Below are 23172 nucleotides of genomic sequence, written 5' to 3' on the forward strand. Positions count from 1 at the left end.
GAAAACCTATATACAAATACATGTAAAATTTGGGCATTCTTATGTATTTTCTAGAATAGAAACACTCTCTAGAAGGTTTAATATAAATCAGGTCTATGCAACCAAAGGCAAGGAACTGCCTTTCATCTCTCCGTCTTTATTAGTAAGTCTATGTAGGAACAAATTTAGAGTGAAAAATGGTTGCTGTGGATCTGAAATCCAGGTATTTTGAGGTAGCTTCATACTAGCTCTAATCTGATCTGTTAAAATGAATGCCTGCTTTTAACTGGAGCGATTACTAGACCCCAGTTCACACTCTCCGTGAGGCAAACCAAAGTGTTCTAAGTAGGATGTTTTGGAGGTTTGCTTTTAAAACTATATGTCTGATCCAAACTCAAATGCTGTTACAGATGACCCACGTGAGCCAACCCTATTACTGTTGTATTTTTATGTTCTCATAGCATATGTGTACACTTGTTGTAGTTCTTTACTTGTCCGTAGTGATACAGGAATTAAAACACAGAAAAAGAATTATCATTATTAAAAGAAATCTATTATTTAAATATTATATTACCTACCATGCCCATTTTCACAGAACTGGTCTACCACTTAGTAAAAAAAACCCAATGAATCACAGCTATGTGTCTCCAGCAGCTACTTGTAGAAAGAATTGTTGAGCTTATGACATACTGAGGATACCAACAGTTTGAGTGTTACATTTTTTTCTCCTTCAGGTATTATCTAAGGAACAAATTATGGCTTTTGGCACAAAGGCTACAGAAACATTCTCTTTAACAGCAGAAAATTCCTGGGCTCCTTTGATATCTATACTTGTATTCTATGTAGATGAGCTTGGAGTTGTTGTAAATGATGCTCTCACTGTCCCTATCCAGCCTGCTTTGGATGACAAGGTAATTGTATTGAACTTGTGTCTGAGACCATGTTTTTGTCTGGGTGTTGTGTGGCAAACAGTATTTTAGATCATAGGATTGTAACTGTAAAAACTTTTTTCATTGAGGATCTAATCTGAGGTTTGTGCAAGTCTTTGGAAAGACTTTTGATAATACCAGTGCAGTTAGGGTCCAGTTTTTGCATATTTGCAAGTCGTTTCTACTGGTGCTGTGTTTTCCACATAAACAGATGCACAGCATCTCCTCGTATTTTTAATAGTTTGGTCAATTACTGAGCCAAAGATTCCTCTGGCTAATATAGTGACAAGGTATCGTGAGTGCTCTAAGGGCAGAATTGTAAATGTTTATGAAGACTTTGTTCTAGCCAATTAGTGGTCACATTGTGACCAGTGTTTGTGTTTCATGGGACTGTCAATGCTTTAACTCAAAAAAGTTTGAAGAAGAGTGGGAAAATGCCTAGTGCATCAATGAATTGATTTTTCAAGCTTATTTACTAGGATGAGATTTGGTCCTTTGTGCAAATAAAAGCCTCACTATAATTTTTTATAGGTGGCACCATCCAAAGCCTGGATAAGTTCAAATTCTTTCTCTCGTCTGTAGACTTTAACACTTATAACCAGACATCAGTAGGGAGCCTGTTTGTCTTGCTGCATGAAAAATGTCTCCATTTGCCTCACGATTTATCCAAGTTACCAAAAGTCCTAGGAAAAAGACTCTCAGAGGTCCCCAGTGTCCCAAATGTTCTAGGAAAAGCAAATCCAGGGTCTTAATTATAGCCAAATAATCTAAAAAAACTACTTTCTGAGAGTTGTTAACAGCTGTAATTATCACAGTAGAATTTAAATCAGTGCTGTGTTTCACTTTTTTCTAGATTAAAATCTCTTGGAGCAAAGATAAGGTCAAGCCATCTGAGAAAGTCTCCCTTAAAATCAGTACAACAGAGCCAGGATCAGTAATTGGACTTTCAGTTGTTGATAGAAGTACAAAGCTTCTGGGAGAAGGTAGTGACATAACAGAAGAATCTGTAAGTATATGGGAAAAAAGGTTTTCATTATTGTGTGTATGAAATATGTATGTTTGTGGAAATGTTACAGATTATATGCTGAACAGGTAATGTTCTTTGAGCATGATTTTTAGGCTGTAATTACGCAAATGTTTTTTACTTTTGCAAGTAATATGAGCAGCAATGACTGTAAGGCTTAAAAGGTAATAGACACAGCATTTTGAATTCCAGTCAATACTTCATTGTTTTTCATTTGATAAACTATTAAGACTTGGCAGTTTCTTCATTCAGAAAAGACAAAGAAGTTAGGAAAAAAAAACCCTAATGATTTGTGTTTTGTGTTATTTAAATTTAATAATATAAAATGAAGAATTTTTATTCTTGGGAGGGCAGAATAATTATTCATACTTTTAAATTACCTTTACTTGCAGAAGCTCTACTGCATCTACAGTTTGAAAGAGCTTGCAATATATATTATTCCTAAAGTGCTCGAAGTACGTAGCCTAAGTGCCATAAAATATCGATGGGCTGTAGGCTCTGTTCTAGGCGTATAGATGGTCTTGGTCACCCTTCCATTAATCGTAAAACCACTGCAACCTAACCCCCTTCATCCTGTCACAGACTCTTCTCTTTGGCATGAGAGCTAAGCAAGCTACAGCTTGTGGTACAGCTGTATGAATTAGCAACAGTGAAAGTTCTTAAAACTGTAGTTGGCATTCAGTCTTTGGATGATTTTTTATTTTTTTCTTAGGTCCTCCATGAGCTCAATTTATACAGCACAGTGCAGTATTTCCCCCTGGTCAGAGGTTCTTCTGGTGTATTTCAGGTACTTTATTTTTTCATAATTCTAGGCTGTTGGTTTTTTTACTGCTTAGTGATTTGCACATCACTTGCCAGAAAAAAGTGAACTTTCTAACTTTTGTAACTATAGACAATGTACTGTTTTCATGGCTTATATGAGTTTTGAAGTGTGAATTTAGTCAATATGTAATACTCTGAATGCCAAGGAATATATTTATACTTCCATAAATACAGGTTGCTTTATGCTTGATACAGTCTTCACTTTGAAAAGTTTTCAGTCATTATGGAAATACTCAGATTCATATCACCTCCATTTTGTATGGTTCCTGTATATTATTTGCTTTAGTTCTATGCTTGCTTTATGACTTTATTTACTTAAAAAGAAAGAAGAGAAAAAGAAAATAGATAAGCACTGTTGATGTCTTGAATGTCCTGTATTGAGATATACTGTATAAATTTTATCCAGAAATGCAGCCTTTGGGTATCAACTGATGCAGTTCTTGAGGAGGATAAGGAACATTTTCTTTGTAAGTAATACAACAAATGTAGTCAAATCTAGTTTACTGAGTGGGGAAGGAGGTCCATGGGATAGGGCCCCTATTATGTCTTCTTACTGTGCTGCATATAGGTTGCATCCAGCCTTACAAACTATTACCATTTCAAAGGTTCCAGACACACAAAATTCATACCATCAGCATTTTAGAAATTTTCCTTTTTCACTGCAGTGACATTACCCCTTAAAAGCCTGAGGGTGAGTGGAGTTTTCATATGCAGTTCCAGCTGATACATGTTTTAGTGGTTTGTCATGTGTAGCCAAACTGCATGGCCTCTGTTTCATAAGCACTCCACAGAGGCCCTGTAGAAATTGGTGTGAAACTTTTTTATTCTTAAAATAAAAAAGATCCTAGTGTCACACAGTAGTTTTACCATATGTAAAAAGCTATAGATTAGTCCAAACAGTATATTAATTTGAATTTTCTTAATTGCATTTATTAGAGTTTTCTAAATATAGATATTTGTAGGTAGGACAGTATTTTTTATTTTGTAGATGGTGGAATGATACCTATAGAGGATGGTTTCGGTGATGATATGCCGGTATCTAAAAATGGACCTCCTGATTTCAGCAATCTCTATGTGAGGACACATTTTCCAGAGACTTGGCTTTGGATCGACACTGAAATGAGGTATAATTTAGAAGCAAATGGAAACTGATTTGCATTTGCAGGTTTTTTATTTTTTGTAGGTTTCAGTAGCATTCTGCACCAGTGCTGAAGAACACTGCTTTAAAATGTAGCATTATTTATATTCTGCTACCACCTAGAGGCCACAAGTGAGACTGAAAATCGGAAAAATGAGGAGTTGTACAACTGCACAAGAGAGGATTATGCTGACTGAAATCCTAGGAGTTTCAATATAAGCTAGATAAAAATCCTGGAGACAAAAGAAACTCTGGCTTTTACAGATGGGGACATAATAGATAGGGACACCTAGTGTTTTTCTCTACAGGACATGAAAAGATGGTGATTAGCCTAGAAAGGGAAATTATTGCTGTCTGCACCTAATTCAATGCATAGTTCAAACTGTCAAATGATGGTGAAACATGACCTGCATCGTGAAGCACAAATCTTGTATTCTTTTACAGCTGAGAAGTTCAGGAAGCAACCATCATCTGGGATTGTTTTAAAAGGACGTGTAAAAGTGGATTACATGTAATGTGATTCAGTGTAATTACCTTCAATTCATGTAATTTAAAATAATTTAAATTTTTAAAATAATTTTGATCCCATCACAGTATTTCTAAATGGTTAGAAGAAGAAAAATGGATAATGAGCAGCTTTTCTTTCCAGGATTTGGACTTAATTTTTCATGCATTTTAGACGTGTGTATCCACTTACTGATGTCTGTAAATGGATGGTTTTGAAAGTCTGCTCTCCCCTTCTGCCGTCAGATCTGACACAGAAACCACAATGGATGCCATTGTACCTGATACCATCACATCCTGGGTAGCCAGTGCTTTTGTGATCTCTGAAAACGGTGGGCTTGGAGTGACAGCTGCCCCGGTGGAGGTACCATCTCACTAGAGTTCTCCTTTAAGGCTGGTAACACTGTAGGTTGTTGCTGGACTCTGATTTAGTTCTAACAGCAGCACCTCCTTATACTAATAAAGAGACTGAGAGGCCGCGTGTATTCAAACTGTAAAGAAAACATCATCACTGAAGACATGTATGATACTATATCTGCCTTCCCTTCCGGCTCATGCACATATCTAAGACTTTACACAGATATTTGGATGCCTATTTCTCTTGGAGAAGAGTACTTCCTGGATGTGCCCATTTCAAAATCTTTGTATGTAGAAAGGGGGAATGACTATCTGGGAACAGTGTTGCATGTTTTCTTGGCTCTTCCCAGAGAGCATTCCATGAATTGATAATGTATGCAGTGAGGTTTGCACAGACTGGCAGGGAAGAGGTGGGTGGGATGTGAGAGGCATTTGTCTGCTGCTCTGCTAACACTTACGGCTAACACTTACCCCAGGGAGGGAGAACAGGAGAGCTGATTTAAGACTAAATTTATCTGTCAAAAGCAGTCCTGGAATACACAGGTACCCCTGATCTAGATAAACTTGCAGGGGGCTTGGACTACATGTTATCCAGAGGTCTCTCTCAACAGAACCATTCTGTGATCTGTGATAGGTGCTAAGTTTTGGATGACTTAGCTTGAGGAGCAGAGTGGACCCTGAGAGCTAGCCATGGGATGAGATTCTTCTTGCTCCCAAATTTCTGTGTCCTGAGGCTCTTTTCATGCTTCCAAGTGTTTGAGGAGTTTAGCAGTTTAAGCTAAATTCAGCACTCCTCAGGTTAGATCTCTAACCTGAGATTCCCAGTGTACAAGTTCAGTTGTCCTAGGATCACTCTGTATTCAAGGAAACTACTGCTTAAAGAGAGTTGTTTAGCCTGTTTAAAACAGGAATTAATGCTTGAAGTCTCATTTAGCTAGTATTTTATATACATAGAATAATCCTTCCATTCATTATGTAAAGATCCTAGAGAAGCTATGTTCCTATCAGAGACAATTCCACTCACATACCTAGGTTTAGAAAGGTTGAAACTGTAGCAGTGGGCCGTGGATTTCCATCTTGGTTCCTGGACTAGGGGAAGCATAGCTTGTAGACAGCCAGCTTATCCATTTAAGTTCTCATGCCCTCAAATTCTTGGGGAGGAAGAACTTTTGAGATCCAAACTGAGATCTAGGTCGAGATTTCGCAGTTGGCTTCTATACCAGACACAGAGCTTGTGCTTTGAGCACCCTGATCTGAACCCCACTACAGAATTTGGAGCCCAGTCTGGATTTTGTGGCTAAGGCTCATTTGAGACTGGAATCCTTATTCTTGTTTCTTTTGGTTGGCTTGGCAGAGATGGGACAGAAAAAAGGATAGTTTTCTGATTAAAACTGTGTGGAAATACACACTTGGCCTCTCATCCTCAAATGTGAGAAGGCTGCAAGTAGAACAGATGTTGAGATAATAATTTAGCTATAATCACCCCCATGCACTGCTCAGTACTTCACTATTGTTGGGACATTGAGGTTGTGCTTTAGAGTTCCATATGGCTGAAACATGTTAATCAGTACCATACAGAGAGGCAATTAAAAGAAAGACATGAAAAATGTAATGGGGGAAGGAAGTAAGTGACATCTGCGTGCTTTATGTCATGTACTGCTTTGCATAATTTTTTTTTTTTGACTTCTCCTACACAGAGTGTCAATAATTTTACTCAGTTTTATTTTATTGTAATATACTGGCATATCCCTGAGTGTAAGACTTCAGTTTTTATTTAAAGTAAGAAGACAAAAAAAAATAGGTGCATAGGGAAAGCCTTTACTATGAACTAACCAAAAAAGTCTCTATTGGAACTTCTCTAATGTTTAATATCTAAAGAAGTTTATGACACTGAGAGCTTTAGCAAACAAATTTTTTTTTTTACAGAAGGCATTGGAATATTTGCTAGCTAGAAAAGAAAAGCTGAGGGATTTTTGTTTCTGAAACTCAAAACACTTGGAAGATTTTTTTAAATGCAAACCAGATTAAAATAATTTTTAACTGACATTTCGCTTATAAAGGATATTATGTCCCAGCCATTCTTATTGTACAGCTGTTCATAAACAGTGAAATTTTGATCCCATTCAGCTTGATGAGACGTTAACACTGATTTCTTAGAGTCAAGATTTCTTTCAAAATGCTCTGTTCGCAGGTAAAAGAAACTGCTTGCTGGTATATTTCTGCAGTTTTTATTTTAATTAATAAAGTACATATTTTTAGAAGTATAACTAAAGAACTTACATTAAGATTAATCTTACTAAATAAAAAAAGCACTGTAAGGTGGTGTTGAGTTACAGAATTTGGGTGAGTTAGTTAGTTACTATTGTATTGACATGAAAATAGGTCAACTTACAGAGTCTTAATCATTCATTACTTGTGTACTCAAAGCAATTCAGTTACCTTAATGAGAGTTCAGGACAGTTCACAGCTTCCAAACTTGCAAGATGATAGACTCTTAGTCCTAATTCAGTTGCGTCTGTTGGGGCTGCCCTGTCAAAGCTGTCAGCAGCTCTCGTCTGAATGGTGTTTCTAAAGGTGCTTACGACCAGAAGCATCTTTGCCCTCTGCTTCAGCCCTGCAGTAATGCGTTTTGTCAGCTGTAGAGTACAACTAAACGTACTCTATCACTGAATTTAAAAGTGATCAGAAGACAAGTTGTATAGTAATTTTCTTTCTAGTTTCTAGTCTAGGTTGTAGGGGTTCATGACTGATTTTGTTTTGCAGCTAGAAGTTTTTCAACCTTTTTTCATTTTCCTGAACCTTCCATACTCCATCATCAGAGGAGAGCAGTTCATTTTGGAAGTGAACATCTTTAATTATTTGAAAGAAGAAGCTGAGGTAAAAAACAATCTCTTTATCTTTGAATGTTACTTGATACTGCAGGGTTTTCATCACTGAGGAAGACCATGCCTTTCTTTGTGAGAACTGGAGTATTTTCTTTAGTGGGCAGACCTACTTGTCTACACACAAAACAGGTGGCAGATTATGAAAGCAGCTTTTCAAAATTAACACTTTGTATTGCAAATATTACTGTATTTACAGGTTACTGTGATCCTGGATATGAATGATGCTTTTGAAATTATTCTAACATCCAATGAAATAAATGCTACAGCAAATCAACAGTCTATATCTGTACCAAGTGAAGATGGGAAAACTGTTCAATTTCCAATCAAGCCAAAACAGCTGGGAGAGATTCCTATCAAAGTGACAGCAATATCATCTGTTGCTTCTGATGCTGTCATCCAGAAAATTTTAGTAAAGGTAAACAACCTGTAGCTTGGCTTGTTCTTGATGTAAATTGTTCCCGAAAACAGGCAACATAGTTCGGCAAAAAGGCAACCCAGTGTACCTGTCTGCCTCTTGCTTTGTGTGGTCGGTTTGGGGTCAGGTGGCTTTAAGTAGAAAACACTTCTTTTAAAATAATTTGTCCTTTAAAATTCTTTAGATCCCCTTCCAGGAATGAACACATAGATCTATTCAACTACAGATAGTTTGTCCAACGCTTCTTGAAAGCAAGATGAAACCTATTTGTGTATCACTGAACCCCTGGTGCTATAGCTAATTTAATAACCTGTGGAGAGTAGACCAGGTAACTGTTTGGATAAGTGCAATTGATTTTACCTTACACCTGGCTTTCATTCAAAGCCTATTTTAGATGAACATTTCTGTATTTTGCTACTGGTGCTGGAATTTTAGCCTCCAGGCTTTCTGGTAAACCAGACACGGATAAGACTTGCCTAGCTTTGGATGTCTGATTTGTGTTGGGCTCCATTTCAGTGGAAGGTGGTAGACAATTGTACATCTCATCCTACAATAAATGCTCAAGATCATAGAATCAGAGAATGGTTGAGGTTGGAAGGGAGTGGTACAACCTTCCTGCTCAGGGCAGGATCAACTACAGAAGGATACTCAGCCCCCCTGTCTTTATCTTCATAGGCTGAAGGATTGGAACAGACATATTCTCAGACAGTCCTTTTGGATTTGACTGGGAATAAACGACAAGCAGTGTCAAAAACTTTGGAATTCACTTTTCCTTTGGATGTTGTAAGTGACAGTGAGAGAGTGCAGGTCACTGCTGTTGGTAAGAATTATCTTACTCTGTTGCTATCATTAGGGAATTAATTATGGCATTAATTGTTATTTAACTGCAATATAAATAGGTTGATGCATTAAGTCACAGTAATTTACCATCATGCATTAGGATAAACATAGGGAGACCTTATGGATGGAGTGTTTTAATTTCTTTAATTTATTTAATTTGTGCTAATATGGTGTTTGTAAGGTATTTTCGGAGTTAGAGATTGGATTTTAGTCAAGAAGGTCCTGCAAAGTTTGCTGGTATTCTGTTGTAGTTATGCTGTCTGCAGAATGAAACCTGTAACCTGACTAACTGTTGTTTACTGTGACACCGGGGCTTTGATAACTGCAGGTGAGAGAAGAAATAAATGAAGTTTCAAATACATACCTCTATTGAAACATTTTCCTGGATTAAATAGATTTTAGTTTTATGGGGTTTTGTTGGGTTGCTTTTGGGTTTTTGGTGTTGTGGGTTTTTTTTTTGTTTGTTTGTTTTGTTTTGTTTATTTTTTAATGGTAGCTGTTTGAAATTGCTCTGTGTTTGGAAAGGTCTGTAGGGAGTTGGGTCAGTGGGCATAAAGTTGATCAGTAGATGAAGTATATTTTCTGCCTGCTTAGTGGTGTTTAGTAGAAGCATTCCCAATATATCATATTTTCTCCCAGTTTAGAGTATACCACCCTTTATGTGTGAGGTATGCATTTATTTGCAATAAGCTTTAGTTTATTTTGATTAAATTTTATCTTTCAGGTGATTTACTTGGGCCTTCTATCCATGGTTTGTCATCATTGATTAAGATGCCTTATGGCTGTGGTGAACAGAATATGATCAATTTTGCTCCAAATGTGTATGTTTTGCAATACTTGACTAAAACCAGGCAGTTGAAAGAGGATATTAGATCAAAAGCTGTGTCGTTTCTGAGAAAAGGTCTGTATGCCTTAAAGAAAGATGTTAGATTTTTAAGAACTCTTCCTAGTAAAAAGATACCTATGACTCTTCATCTGGTGTTTGAAATGTTGTTCAATTTGTGTCAATGAGAACTGGAAGAAAAACCATTGTTTCTTTTTTTTTCTCTTTATTCTGGGCTGACAGAATTAGACAGTAAATTATTTTGTTTACAAGGGCAAGTTTTCTCAGAAAAAGAATGTTGGTTTTGTACAATTACTTTTTTTCAGATGACAAATGCATTTTAGAAGATAATTCATATGGATTTACAAGATGGTTGTTACTTCTTGTTTGATAAAACCCCATGTGAGCAGACATTTCTGATCTCTGCCTGAGGCACAGAGCTTTAAAATGAGTCAGTGAGCAGAGTGAACCACATTCATCCCCTGTCTTCAATGACACCATCCTGACATGTCCTTGTAGAGCTCAAGGAGTGGCATTTGCTCTCATGGCTGGCTTTTTTACCCACAGAAATTTTAGACTTGGTCAGAAGTGAACTCTGTGCTAGAAATCAAAAGCTGGAAAATTTTAGTTGGAAATTGTTGTATATTGGAATGGGGAGATACTCCAGAACATCACAAAGTCTGGAGACCACAGCTGCACTCTGGCTTTTGGATCAGACAGTATCTAACTGTGGTGTCCCACACGCGCCACGTGTCAGTCTCCATGCTGAGAGCCTGGTTCTCAGACAGCACTGACACCAGCCCCGTGTGAACTACACCCCTGCTAAAGCATCGTGATGACATTTTCAATTTTTGTTTACTCTCTCTAAGTCTTTTTTGTTTGATTTTTTAAAAGTTGTTGACATTTCCCTTGGAAAAGGCACAGCTCAAAATTAATTTTCCTTTCATCAAGATTCCAATTTTCTGTCAAAGCAGTTAAATGATTTTTTTTTTATTATTATTTTTTAAACCCTTGCTACTACATGGTTTAGTTGAAAATTGCAGTGGGGAGGAAGAGATGTGTTATGTAAACAGCTACTCTGAAGTTTGTAAGCAATCTATCACTCTTAAGACTGAGCTTTTGTATCATAATTTTCTAAAGTTTTCCAGTAGTGGATTTATTTAAGTTGTTTCAAATCAAATGAATGCTTTGAAATTTAAATGTTTAAATGTCACTTACATACAAAGTGTATTGTGTTCTTAACTTCTTTCTGAGGGTTTGAATTGAGGTACGTGTTTTTAACACTGTAGGTGCCAAAACAATAACTATGCTGAAATACTTGTAACCTTAAGATAGAAAATAACCGCAATCTAAAAAATATTCTGGTATTTTTGCTTTATTTTAATAATTATTTTCTGTTGTTGCTCGATTATTTTAAGTGTAATCTTCAAGTTGAAATTTAGCTTAAGATATAATTTTTATAGACTCAGTTTTTGAAAGGATTGTTATGAAGTTTAATTTAAAACATACTTTATTTCCCATGTCGTAATTCACCAAGTATTTGAAGAAGTAACCTCAGAATCTGAAGTAAATATAATTAATTTATGGCTAAATGCTTGTGAGAAGAAGGGATCATATAGCTAGCAGAAACTGCTATATGATCCTTCTTTTAGCAGTTTTATTTACTTAGAACAAAGGCAAAGCCAAAGAAAAGTTGCCCTTTAAGCACATTTCTTAATTCTGGTAATGACAAATCCTGTCTTTAAATCACTTTTTCTGAAATGAAAAACACCTGATACATCTGAAAGCTTTGTTGTTAGACCCAAAGAGGGAAAGATTTTGAGCAGAATTTCCAAGCTGTTTAAAATGTAAGATCCTTCAGTCTTGAACATCTTTCTGAAGTCCTTTCCATCTTTATACATTCCTCTTTCGGCTTTGTGAGCTCTTTTCAGTGAGCCTCCTACATCTCTTGGGTTCCAGCCAACCCTCTGGGAATAGTAGTGAACATCTTCATAATAGGATCCTTCTTTTCCTTGCCTTCCCACTTTTATGTGTTGACGTTTGAAGTATCATTTTTCACGTGTGATTGAGTGTCTGTTGGACCAAGTGCGGTGGTTTGCAGCCTCCAGGCCTCCTGTTCCAGCATTTCTGCAGGCGTTCCCATGTTAGATACGCTTGTGTTGGGAGACTTTTGCGTGACTGCAGCAGTGTTGGCGCTGAGACGAAAGTGAACAGAATGTAGGAAATAGCTGAATGATCTCTCTCTCTCTGGTTCTGCTCATCTTTCTGATCCCTCCCAGTCTTACATTCTGAGATGAATTTGTGCCTGTGTAAGGGCTGCTCAGCAGTCTTTGTTAAGCAGGCTGAAAGTTGTACTCTAGTGCTTTTACACTACCAGTAGGATGATGGTGATTATAATACTTATTGCTGTATATTGCCAGTTCTGCAAAGAAGCAGAAGACCTTGTTTTCAGACCTTGCAGTCAGATACTTTTGAAGAAGGAGCAGTATATTTGTATATATAGATGTGTTTGTGCTCCTCATAGAACATTATTTGGAGGCTTAAACTTTGACAGTGACTTTTGCTTTTCTTGGAGAGAAATGGCACTCGTTCCTCCTTTTTTTCCCCTTCCATTTAAGAGTGTTTTACTTAGTATCATTAACTGAGATGACAGGTATGTCTGTGTCTGAAAGACTCACCAGTTTTAGTGATGTAATTACCCACTATCATGCTAAATACATAATAAACCTATAGTAAAGCAAAAATTTAGATTGCAAACTCTTCTAAAGAAGACTCAAAAGCAAAATTTGTTGCTATTGGGGTTACGTGGGAAGGTACCCAGTTATACTATAGTAACAGTTCAGATTCCCAGCTTTATATCTCATTCTCTTCTATTACAGAGAGACCTTAATTAGGAATTCATCTTACACTGGCACTTAGATTGAGGGACCAGGCCATTTGTTCCTCAGTAATTAGGGGGTATGGTTCACTCACTGTTTATGTACAGACAGGATAGTATGGAAGTGGGTGGTTAATGAAAGGAAGGAACATTTTACAGGGTTGTAGCTGGATGGACCTCACTGGATGTATTTGTGTGAATTCATTTGTGTAGGACTTACTGATGGTTGCCTGAAAGTTTTTCTGCCTGATTCTGTATTGTGTGCATATCTATCAGGTCTTTGATTAATGAGTATACTTTCTTAGTTATAATAGCTAAAATAGTAAAATTAAGGGAAAAGACAAAGTGGAGGGAAAGAAAAGATGCCGTTACTGTTCTGGATACACAAATGGCAGGCAAGATGTAAGGGAAGAAAGGCTTTAGACACCAGAAACTACTGTGATTAGCAAATCATAGGAAGCTCTTCATTTCTAACATTAACGAACCCCTGGTTCTGTACTGAAGTCATCCACGAGTGAGAATGCTGCTGGTGGTTGCGAGCAGTCAGTGAGCCTTTGAGGCCCTTTTATTTTGGATGTCCTGTAGCCAGGAGAAAGCTGCACTTGTTCTGGATATTGAAAAATCTTAGGATAACATTTGAAATGGTTCTTCTCAGGATTTCAGGACCTTCAGGTCTTTTGAAAATTTTCTCTTGTTTCAGAACAGCCTCTTCCAACTTGCTTTTTCTGTTAGCAAGACTATTGATTTGACAAAAGCCACCTGAAGAAGAAGTCTGGTTTTCCAGCAGCACTTGTAGCCTTGCTCTTCCAGCTGGACAACAGTTTTTGCTTGTTGTTCCTTTTATGCTGTAAAGATAGAGCATTTCTGTAGGTACACAAGATCCCCAAAGTGATGAAAGCACTGAACTATAGCTGCATCTCTGCTCTACTCTCACTGCTCTGGTCCTGGAACCCCGGGTGTCTGGGGGCACATCTCTGCACTGCTTGAGTGGCTGATGAGCAGCAGCAGGAGTTTCTGGTTCTCCTTTTGTAGATGGATCCTTTGTGTTACTGCTGCCTGCTTCCTCATCATCTTCTGCATGGTCTTGTGTGTTCCTGCATATTTGTGAGGTGTTCTAAGAAATAGAAGCTTCAGTTCTGCCCTTCTCAGTCTTAGAAAGTGCCTTATTTCATATCATCAGTTTCAGTTCCAGTTTGTGCTGGAACCCGCATGAGAGGAATGTGTTCAATACCTGTCTCTACTTTTCCACTTCAGGCTACCAAAGAGAGCTGCTTTTCCAGAGGGATGATGGCTCTTTTAGTGCCTTTGGAAATGAAGATCCCTCTGGGAGCACATGGTGAGTAGTTCTGCCAGAATCATTGTGGAATTTTAGTATTTTAGATATTTTCCCTGCATCTGAAAAGTTTTTGTGAAGCTGGTAAAAGTTTCCAGCTGTATTAGCCTTCTGCCTGGTTTTCATTAGGTGTTTAGGCCAACTCTAAGGTCTTTCTTGCTGGATAACATATTGTCAAAGCCATTATTAGGGCGAGGCTTTTTAATTTTGCAAAAAAAAAAAAAAAAGATGAATTATTTTAACCAGGGAAATAGTTTAGTCTGAAAGTTTTTGCTGTTGCTTTCCTCAAAAGAATGAAGAATAACAATTGAATTAGTTATTCTTGCACTTGACTGAAACCATTTAGGGCTATGTGATCATCCCTGCTTCAAGCAGATTTTCAGTTATCTCTGTACTGGAGGCTGAAGACTGACTGAGACATTTTGTAGGGGGTGAGCAGAGTTACTGGTGGTAAAAATTTTGTTCTACTTGCCTCTCTCACATTTCCTTTTATTGAGACTATAAACACAGCTGAAAAAATCTTTACAGTGCTGTGTTTCACTCCAGGAAGCATACAGAGCATAGTTGTGGAAGCCAGATAGATAACGGAGACAGGTTCCACCACTTTGTTCAGCTAACCCTTGCTCACTTTAGATGTACTTATGTATTCCAGTACATGCTTCTGTCTTTGCTTAGAACCATCCCAGTTACTGTGCCACTGAAAGAGACTTTCTTCTGGAGTCAGTGGGCATCTTTCATTGATATCAGCAGGATTTGCCAGTACTGGCAACTCTAGTACTTAAATAGTTCAGTGACAAGTTACCTGAATGCACATTTGGAAAGACGGAGTCGAGAGATAATTTGGGATTATTAATAATAAAACAACAAAGGTTGTTTCAAGGATGTCATTACAGGGATAGTGGTGGTAATTAACATCACACTCATAACTGCATTACTTTGTAAACTACAACTTCTGTCTAGCAGCAGAAGGCAGGAGAGCAACCTTTGAATAAAGATATACATGTGCTGGCAGACTTAGAATCTATACTCTGTATTTATTTCTGAAGCACAGCAGCTGGAGAAGGGGTGATCTTCAGGAACAAGGATATATCTTCATTTTTTGGTGGATTAAGTTTAGTCTACTTGCTTATCTGGGTGAGGCATTCATTTTACTCTGCTTGGGAGGGGTATGTAGAACACCTTATGCTTTACAGTATTCTTACATCATCTGAAACAGAGGAAGCTGTAATGCCTGGCTAATTTTGACTTACCTGATGAATCTTTTCCCCAAGGTTATCAGCTTTTGTATTGAGATGTTTCCTTCAAGCTCGTCCATTCTTAGATATTGACGAGGATGTACTCATGGATACAGCTAAATGGATTGTCCGTCATCAGAAATTAAATGGGGAGTTCCAGGAGCCTGGGAAAGTGTTACACAGTGATCTTCAAGGAGGCACCAGTAATCCAATTACTCTCACAGCTTATATCATGTCATCCCTCCTAGGGTTCCCAGATAAACAGGTATTGGAGTTCATAAGTATGATTCGTAGTTACAGGAATGCTTCATAAATTTTCATAGTACATGGCAAACACTTGGTACTTTAAAGAAATAGAGGGATATTTGAACACAGGCAAAATTTAACCTCATTTTGTTGAACATCCCTTAACTATTCAAAACAATGCAAAGTTGTGTTAAGCCCTTCAATTTTGTATTTGCAAAATCTAAAGGCAGTTTCTGTTAGCAAGAATATTGTCATGACTTTAGTCCAAGAACTTGCAAAGAAATTTCTTGGGGGAAACTAGTCTTAAAGATGTTAAGTAATTCCAGTTGATTTAATTGAAATTACTCATTTTCATAAAAGACAGTGCCAGATCAAAAGGCTTGCCTTTGAGGTTCGTGTCTGTGACTCTGAAAGAGATTTCTCATTATTTTTTGGTCATAATTTTTCTGGTTCTACATGAATTTTTCTTTTACATTTACTATTCCAAGATCTATTTTATTCACTGTATATTCTTCAATATTATCTTCATTTCCAGCATGCTTATGCCATCAAGACTGCTACAAACTTTCTAGAAGATAAATTAGGTGAAGGCATTTCAGATAATTACACATTGGCACTTGTGACATATGCATTGTCCTGGGCAAAAAGTACAAAAGCAAAGGAAGCACTGAATATGCTGAACCAGAGAGCAGAACACCAAGGTACTGCACAAGTATCTTACTCAGTTGTACAGACAGATTTTTGTCAAATTGAAAAATGCCTATCATGTATCTACAGCTGTATATTCAGAATTCAGATCTGTTCTGAGTATGATATAGAGAATTAGCTAAGAAGTTCTAAGACAGCCTTAATGAGAAGTGTCCATAAATGAATGACGATTCACAAGAAAGCTTGTGCTTTCAGTCTCAGTGTTCCTGATAGTACTGTGATGCTGTTGAAGGACTTGTCAGTTTTCCTATTTTGTTATGCACACTCGTAAGATCAGCATGGTTAAAGAGGGGGGTAGATGGATGAAGTTAACTATTCCAGTGTAGTTTGGAGAGATCAGGAGGGTGTTGGGGGCTAATGAGTATTAGAATGAAGAGGTGAAGTGTTGGACTTCTGTAAGGCAATACAGAGGTCTGTTGCACTTTCCCTGAGGACCTGTCATCTCAGTATGTTTAATGTCTTTCAAGTTTAGCACAGCTGAATTCTTCTTCCTAATTTGGGGGAGGAACAGACCATATGGAGTATAAGAAATGGAAATTTTTGGCTCAAAATAGTAACTGTCCTCTTGAAAAATCCAAAGGAATTCATGTTGTAGCCTAGCAACAGAGCCTCTTGAGTGTCCCTCTATGTTTACTGAATTAGGCCTTTTGGACAGTCACTTCTGGGACGAGAAGTCATTTTTTTGGGAAGGATCCACTCAAGAATGAGTCTAGTGAGCAGCTGTGCTGCCTGAGGTGCCTTCTCTAGTCCTGAGAGAAAGGAGCACTGTAACAAGGTGGCCTTTTCACAAGGGCTCTTTTATGTGAGCACTTCAGGCTGACAAGGAAAGGATCAATGTAAAGTTCACTGAAATCAATTGAGTGACTGTTTGGACTCCAGCTTTTTTGTATCTAGAGTCAAACATTGCTAAGGAAGTACTTAAGTCAGTCCTTCATGGAACACATGCCTAAACTTTGATTTCATAGATCCTTGCTAGGGCCCACGTGTAAGCATTAATGAAGAGGTTTCCCCTAACACTTTCCCAGAAATCCAAAGACTTCAGTCTGTGGATCTGAGGTTATTATTGGTTCTTTTTACAGGAGAATTTCGTTTCTGGGTAACACCTGCTTCTGAAATTTCTGACTCATGGCAGCCACGGTCCATTGATATTGAACTTGCAGCATACGCTCTGCTCTCTCACTTTCATCAAGACAGATTAGCTGAGGGGATCCCTATTATGAAATGGCTAAGTCATCAAAGAAATCACCTTGGGGGATTTTCATCTACTCAGGTAATATCTTGTCTTAAGGGGTTTTGCTATACTTTCTAAACGAGCAGTGTATATTTAAAAATAAAAAAAAAAGGACCATTTTTTACATAGTAATTACTGAGTTTTGTTTTGCTGTAGCTACCTTGGTTATGTACAAGCCTGCGTTATTGGCATCTTACTCCTGGACTGCCAGTTTTAGTATTTTTGGCAAGTCTAATAAAAAAGAGAATTAGAGGGAGACCTTCTTTACATAACGTATTAATAACAAAACAAATTAAGAAGAAATAGTGATGCCCATGGAAAAGTAATTAAACATATTTTTGAAATAAGTATGATGAAACATCTATGCTTACTTTCTTTCCAAGGAGAGAAACCTCTTTTTATTCTTACCATGTGCGGGTCCTCAAACTCCTGAAAGGCTATTAACTTAGCGTTTAACTAAGGGGGGTAGGTTTTAGAAGAACAGCCTAACCTAATCCCTCTGTTGGCAGTTGGTCTTAACTTAATAATGTACTTTGTCCTTATTATTGCATAGATTTTTGATGGGCCGTGAAATTTGGAAGATCTTCACTATCTCCAGGAGGTTTCCATGTTATTAAAGCCGCATCTCATAAGTTGTGCTGGCATCCAAAAAAATTAGATAGTACTTTGGATTGCACTGGTTTAAACTAGCTTTTAAATTAACTGCAAATGCTGGTCACAGTAAAATGCTGCTTGGTACCAAGGTGTACAGGCTATCCTTCATTATTTTCAGATGTTGGTTAGTATTAATCTGAGAGAAATATGTTCTGAGTAAAATGCAATTTAAGAACCAGGTGGATTCCCCTGAGTTATTAGTGCTTTCCTAATGTGTTAATTCTTGCTTATTTTTTGGAGAAGTTGATTGAAGCACTAAATGAGTTAACAAAATCTTATTGTTCAGAAACCTATTTTACGTAAAAGTTTGAAAATCTAGCAACATATCATTTACCCTTGAGGGTAAAATTAAGAAATTAACTTAATCATTTTGTTCTTCCATAGTCTAAACTGTTTTGATCTCAAAATTACTCCAGTGTCTTCCTAGATGCCTTTTTTAATTTGTGGAAATGACTCCATAGTTTTTTTAGTTAACTTCTAAGATTGCTTTAAAAGAGTTTATTACATAAGAAACTTAATATATTGTTGAACAATAAGGAGGAAAGTATTATGTTGCATATGTGATGCTTTATGAGTTAGGGTGTGGTAATTCACCATAATCTGTATACATGGTGCAGTTTACTGGGAATTTGCAGTTGCTAATCAGCTGATCTTTCTGGATTTTAAGAAATCAGTGAAGCAGGTCATCTCACACAAGGATGTGGCATGGGAAGGAGAGTGGGTTTGTTACCTGTTAAGAGTAAAAAGTCAGCACATGCTGGCCCCTTAAGGTATGGTACCGTCACCATGTTGTAGGGAATGAATTCCTGTTATGTTAGAATTTTGTTACTAGAAGTGGCCTAATAGTAAATCAAGTATCTGTATGTCAAGCCTGAAAGGCCAATTTCTTCACTCTGACTGGTTAAAAGTAAGTGCAAAATGAACTGCATGAACAGCAAAAATCCCTGAGAAGATTAGAGACATTAATTTAATTACTGTATTTGTTCCCAGAAAATAGTGGATGTTAAAATTCTCATTCCCTAAACTGTGCTGGACCAAATGCTCAAACTCCACCTCTTGTGTTCAAAACCTGGAGAGCTAAGCCTACAATCACGCACAAAGGTGAAAAAAAAGAATTTTAGATACATATATGCCAGTGTGTTTGTAAGTATATTTTGCAGTGGTTAAACAATTGCACAAAACCTTTGGATCAAATACAGAGTGTAAACTGGGCTGAAACCCTTTGAAATTGTTGTTGAGTGTCTGATAAAATTAATTTCAGCCTTTTTTTAAAATAAATGTTAATAATTTTTCAGACCTGTAGCTTGTCAATGATGAACACACCCTGAACAACTCCTCTGCAGTACTGAATATTTAATGCATAGTCACTAAATAAATCTAGGAAGTAGCAGTATCGTTACTTTCCTCTGTGTTTTTCTCCATGGTTGGTGTGGTGTGTAATCTTGACTCTTGTGTTTTTCAGCTTGTCAGGTGTTCCAGGTACCTTGCACAAGAGGAAAACTTCCTTAGCTGGGTCCCACCTCATTTTCCATTTCCACTGTAGCTAACTTCTTGCCTTGTGTTGCTATCTCTCTTCTGTGCTGGGACCTTCCTGCCAGGGGAATCCAGAGATGTGGAGATGGCTGCATGAAGACTCCAGCATAATCAACAAATGGGTCTATGCAGGAACTACAAGCTCCCCAAGGCATAGTCTGTGTGCTGTGCCAGCTGCTTCTTTTCAATACTGAAGGGTTTCTTTCTCTCAACAGGACACAGTGGTGGCTCTACAAGCCTTGAGTCTATTTGCAGCTCTCACTGCAGCAAGCAAAACAGAAATGGATATAACAGTGACAGCCCCTTCTTTGGAAGTGCCAGAAACATTCTCAATTGATACTCAAAACCGTTTCCTGCTTCAGGCCAAGGAGGTACTGTAAAAAGTGAGGAATACTTTTGTAAAGTCTGCTGACCGAAAGTACTTTGAAAATACTGGTTTACTCATCTTTCTTCCAGATTCCCCCTGCACAACAAATGACAATTACAGTGTCAGCGGAGGGAATGGGATTTGCTGTTTTCCAGGTAGGCAATGCAGGCAATCAGGTAGGTATTCTTGCTAGAAATATGCTTTCTGCAAGGAAAGTGTATTTTGGAAGCTTTATAGAACATGTTAATAGGAACAGTCTTCCAAAATGTCTTAAAACAGTAGCAAAGCAATTTACTAATTGAGGAATACTGTGAATGAAATATGGACATATTCACGTTATTATTCTGACAAGTGGTCTGGCCTTTTAAGTAATGCTGGATGACTGACAGTTTTGGGGCACTTCCATGGCCCAAAGCTGTATCAAAGCAATCCTCTCCTCCTGCGGAACTGCAATGTCCATTTGCAAGACAGGGGACTGCACTGGTACGCTGGCAGGCACAGATTTCAGAGTAAAAGAGGTGTGTGGACTTGGCAGAAATGCCACATTGAGAACCTGTGGTAAACCATAATAAAGCACAGATCAGTAGAGAACAAGATTGCACTGCTAGTTATAAGAGTTTTCCTTTTATTGAAATAGAATGCAAGAAAAACTAAAAATAAGAGATTATTACAGCCAGGTTCTCTAGCAATTTTTACAGTGTTCTGAAATAGCATGAAAAACAGAGTCAAGGGATCCTGCAAACTACAAATAATAACAGACACTTAGCATCGACCAAAAGTGAGGGCGTGGCCGAGAGTGGAAGGAGAAATACCATATCAGAAGAAAACAGTGTTGGATCTAACTTGATATGGCCAGCAGTGGATCTCACTTCCCTGGTGCCCTCTCCATGATAATGGGTTGGAACCACACAGGTGAAAGAGAAGGCCTTTGAAAAGCTACAAATAATGCAGAAATACTAGTCTCTGAGCATGAGAGACTCATTTTATTCAAAGTGCAAACTTAAAGTTGCCGACTGTGTCACAAAACCAGAGTTCCTACTGGACTCCTAGTCATACTTGAGAAAACTGATCTAAGGCCACCTTTAATTGTCTCCATGTTTTATGCCAGGTCAGATTCCATCTGAAGTTCCATCCAATCTGTCCTTCACTTTAGTGTTCTTACGCATCTGGGAAGCAAAAAATGCCTGATGATGGTTGGTAAATATCTTTATCTTTGGGATAAAGACCTTGTCAAAGAGGTCTTCACAGGTGCCTTTCAGCAGTGAACAGCAGCTGGACATACACCTCATTCATTCACCACCAGTCTGCAAAACACACAATGCCATAAATCACAACCCATGTTTGTTAATTCCCAGAAGTACAAATGAAGTTTACAGCGAAGTTCAAAAGTTTCAGAGGATGATTTAGATTTAGGTTTGTAGGCCAAGATAGGAATGAACATCTCAGCAGGACTGCGTTACCACATCTATGGTTTCAGTGTGTGTGTGTGGAATGTAACAAAGTGGAGCTCCAGAACAGTTAAGACTACTTAACCCTAATAATTGTTGAGAACTACTCCCTAATACTAAGTCAGCTAATTTGTCAGATGAGCTGATCAAAAACTTTTCAGCAAATTGTTTCTTGCTGGAAGACACTGATACATTGAAATTTCATACCTTTTTTGAAAACACCTTGGTTCCAATTACGTTATTTCCAGCAGGAAAATTTTACATTCAAACCAGCATGTCTGGTGAAGACTGGGCAGAAGTCTTCCACCAAGAATAGCCAGTTGACTGTGGTGGGAGCACTCCCTGGGGGTGTATAGCATCACGGTTTAAGTTCCCGGTTCGTTGCATGAACGTGGAAGTGTGCTCACAAAGAACTGCTGTTCAGGAACCAAGGCTAATGAACCTTGTTCATTTAGGTCACTGTGCTGTCACCTCTTTTCCTGAAGCTTTGAGTCATAGATGCTGTGACTTGATTCAGAATAGTGCACTTCACACCCTGGAGTAGTTCCTCCAAAACTTTGTCTTTGCTGAGATCAGTTCTTTCCTTCTGCTTTCTTTGGCAGGTCTGGTATTCTAAAAGAAAGAGCACTGAGGACATTGAATGAGATTTCTCTTTTTCCCAGACGCAAGCTAGGTCTGGATCAGATTTAATAAATCAGATAGCATATGACATTGCAATCACATTTCTTCAGCTGTGTTTCATTGTATTGGGCCTGCCAGAGTACAGTGGTAAGAATCACTGTTCTGGGATTTGACTTTCTTGCCAAATGTAGCATGTCAAAACAGTAATTCATTTAAATATCACACAACACAAGATTAAATCCATTAATGGAAACGTCTGCTTTCCCAACAGAATGGATTCTTAGGAAAAAGGAAAAACCTTTTTTTTTTTTTTTTTTTGGTGAAATCTCACTGTCTGTGTGTGCAAGTTGGCAGTGCATTCAATCCTGATCGTTCAGGATCTCATGAAATGTATTTATTTTTGGATATTACGATTGCAAATGCAGACATTTATTTACAGCTTTTTGGTCCTGCTGTCAACCAAGTTTCCTAGCTCATCTCTCCATTATGTGAGTATATACCATGGGTGACCTAAGACACTGACTCTGCAAGAGAGAGGAGAGGATGGGTTGGGGTATTACGAGAGAGGCTCTAGAGAAAGGAGTCAAAAAAGCAATCTTCCCTAGCAGGCCTGCTGAAAATCTTGAAAGAAACACCTCTGCTGTCTAGAATGACTGTGAACTGTTCTTGATGCATGACTAAAATAATTGGCATGGGCCCATGCCTTCTTGGAAGGAAGGAGAATGCTGCTGAAATCCAGAACTACCAACTAGGGGAGGGTGGACAGGCTCAAACAAGGGTGGGTATGGGAACCCCTACCCATACTGTATCCACCCACCTGTGGATAGGTGAACAAGATTTCCTTGATCTCCTGATCAGATGTAGAGAGGGAGTGAGGAAAAACCCTCGGAATCCCCTGTTAGTCATTACTGGAAGCACTGACCATTTTTTCCACTCAGTGCATTTTTACTAGGCTTATGCAGGGAACTGAATGTTATTTAGTATGATGGTGCTGTAATAGGTACATGATGAAATGCACACTTATTTCTGCATTACCATTTGAATGGATGTTAAGTACTCAAAGAGGGACAAAAAATATTGGAGATGTTTTCATTGAATTCACATCCTCAGTCAAGCTCATTTATGCTGCTAGTTGAAGAAGGATAGGCATTGATTAGGGCACTATAAATGTACCATATTTTTAGAAGTGTAGGGTAGTTGAT

General features: G+C 37.9%; 1 protein-coding gene across 4 annotated transcripts in view; it reads left to right on the forward strand.

The window, feature by feature from the left end:
- The window catches only part of CD109 (CD109 molecule), a 70773-nt gene that overhangs the window by 34256 nt on the left and 13345 nt on the right, over positions 1-23172 (forward strand). For 3 of the 4 annotated variants that reach the window (XM_032104830.1, XM_032104827.1, XM_032104829.1), the window contains 16 exons: positions 714-890; positions 1762-1914; positions 2645-2719; positions 3161-3221; positions 3743-3878; positions 4643-4760; positions 7517-7630; positions 7835-8053; positions 8729-8873; positions 9618-9794; positions 13849-13930; positions 15199-15427; positions 15944-16109; positions 17196-17386; positions 19750-19905; positions 19991-20056. In XM_032104830.1, the coding sequence (XP_031960721.1) occupies positions 714-890; positions 1762-1914; positions 2645-2719; positions 3161-3221; positions 3743-3878; positions 4643-4760; positions 7517-7630; positions 7835-8053; positions 8729-8873; positions 9618-9794; positions 13849-13930; positions 15199-15427; positions 15944-16109; positions 17196-17386; positions 19750-19905; positions 19991-20056 (2265 nt within the window). The remainder of the gene's footprint in view (positions 1-713; positions 891-1761; positions 1915-2644; positions 2720-3160; positions 3222-3742; positions 3879-4642; positions 4761-7516; positions 7631-7834; positions 8054-8728; positions 8874-9617; positions 9795-13848; positions 13931-15198; positions 15428-15943; positions 16110-17195; positions 17387-19749; positions 19906-19990; positions 20057-23172) is intronic. The other variant, XM_032104828.1, reaches the window with a different exon arrangement.

The sequence above is a fragment of the Corvus moneduloides genome, chromosome 3, assembly GCF_009650955.1.
Source record: "Corvus moneduloides isolate bCorMon1 chromosome 3, bCorMon1.pri, whole genome shotgun sequence".
Classification (NCBI taxonomy): domain Eukaryota; kingdom Metazoa; phylum Chordata; class Aves; order Passeriformes; family Corvidae; genus Corvus; species Corvus moneduloides.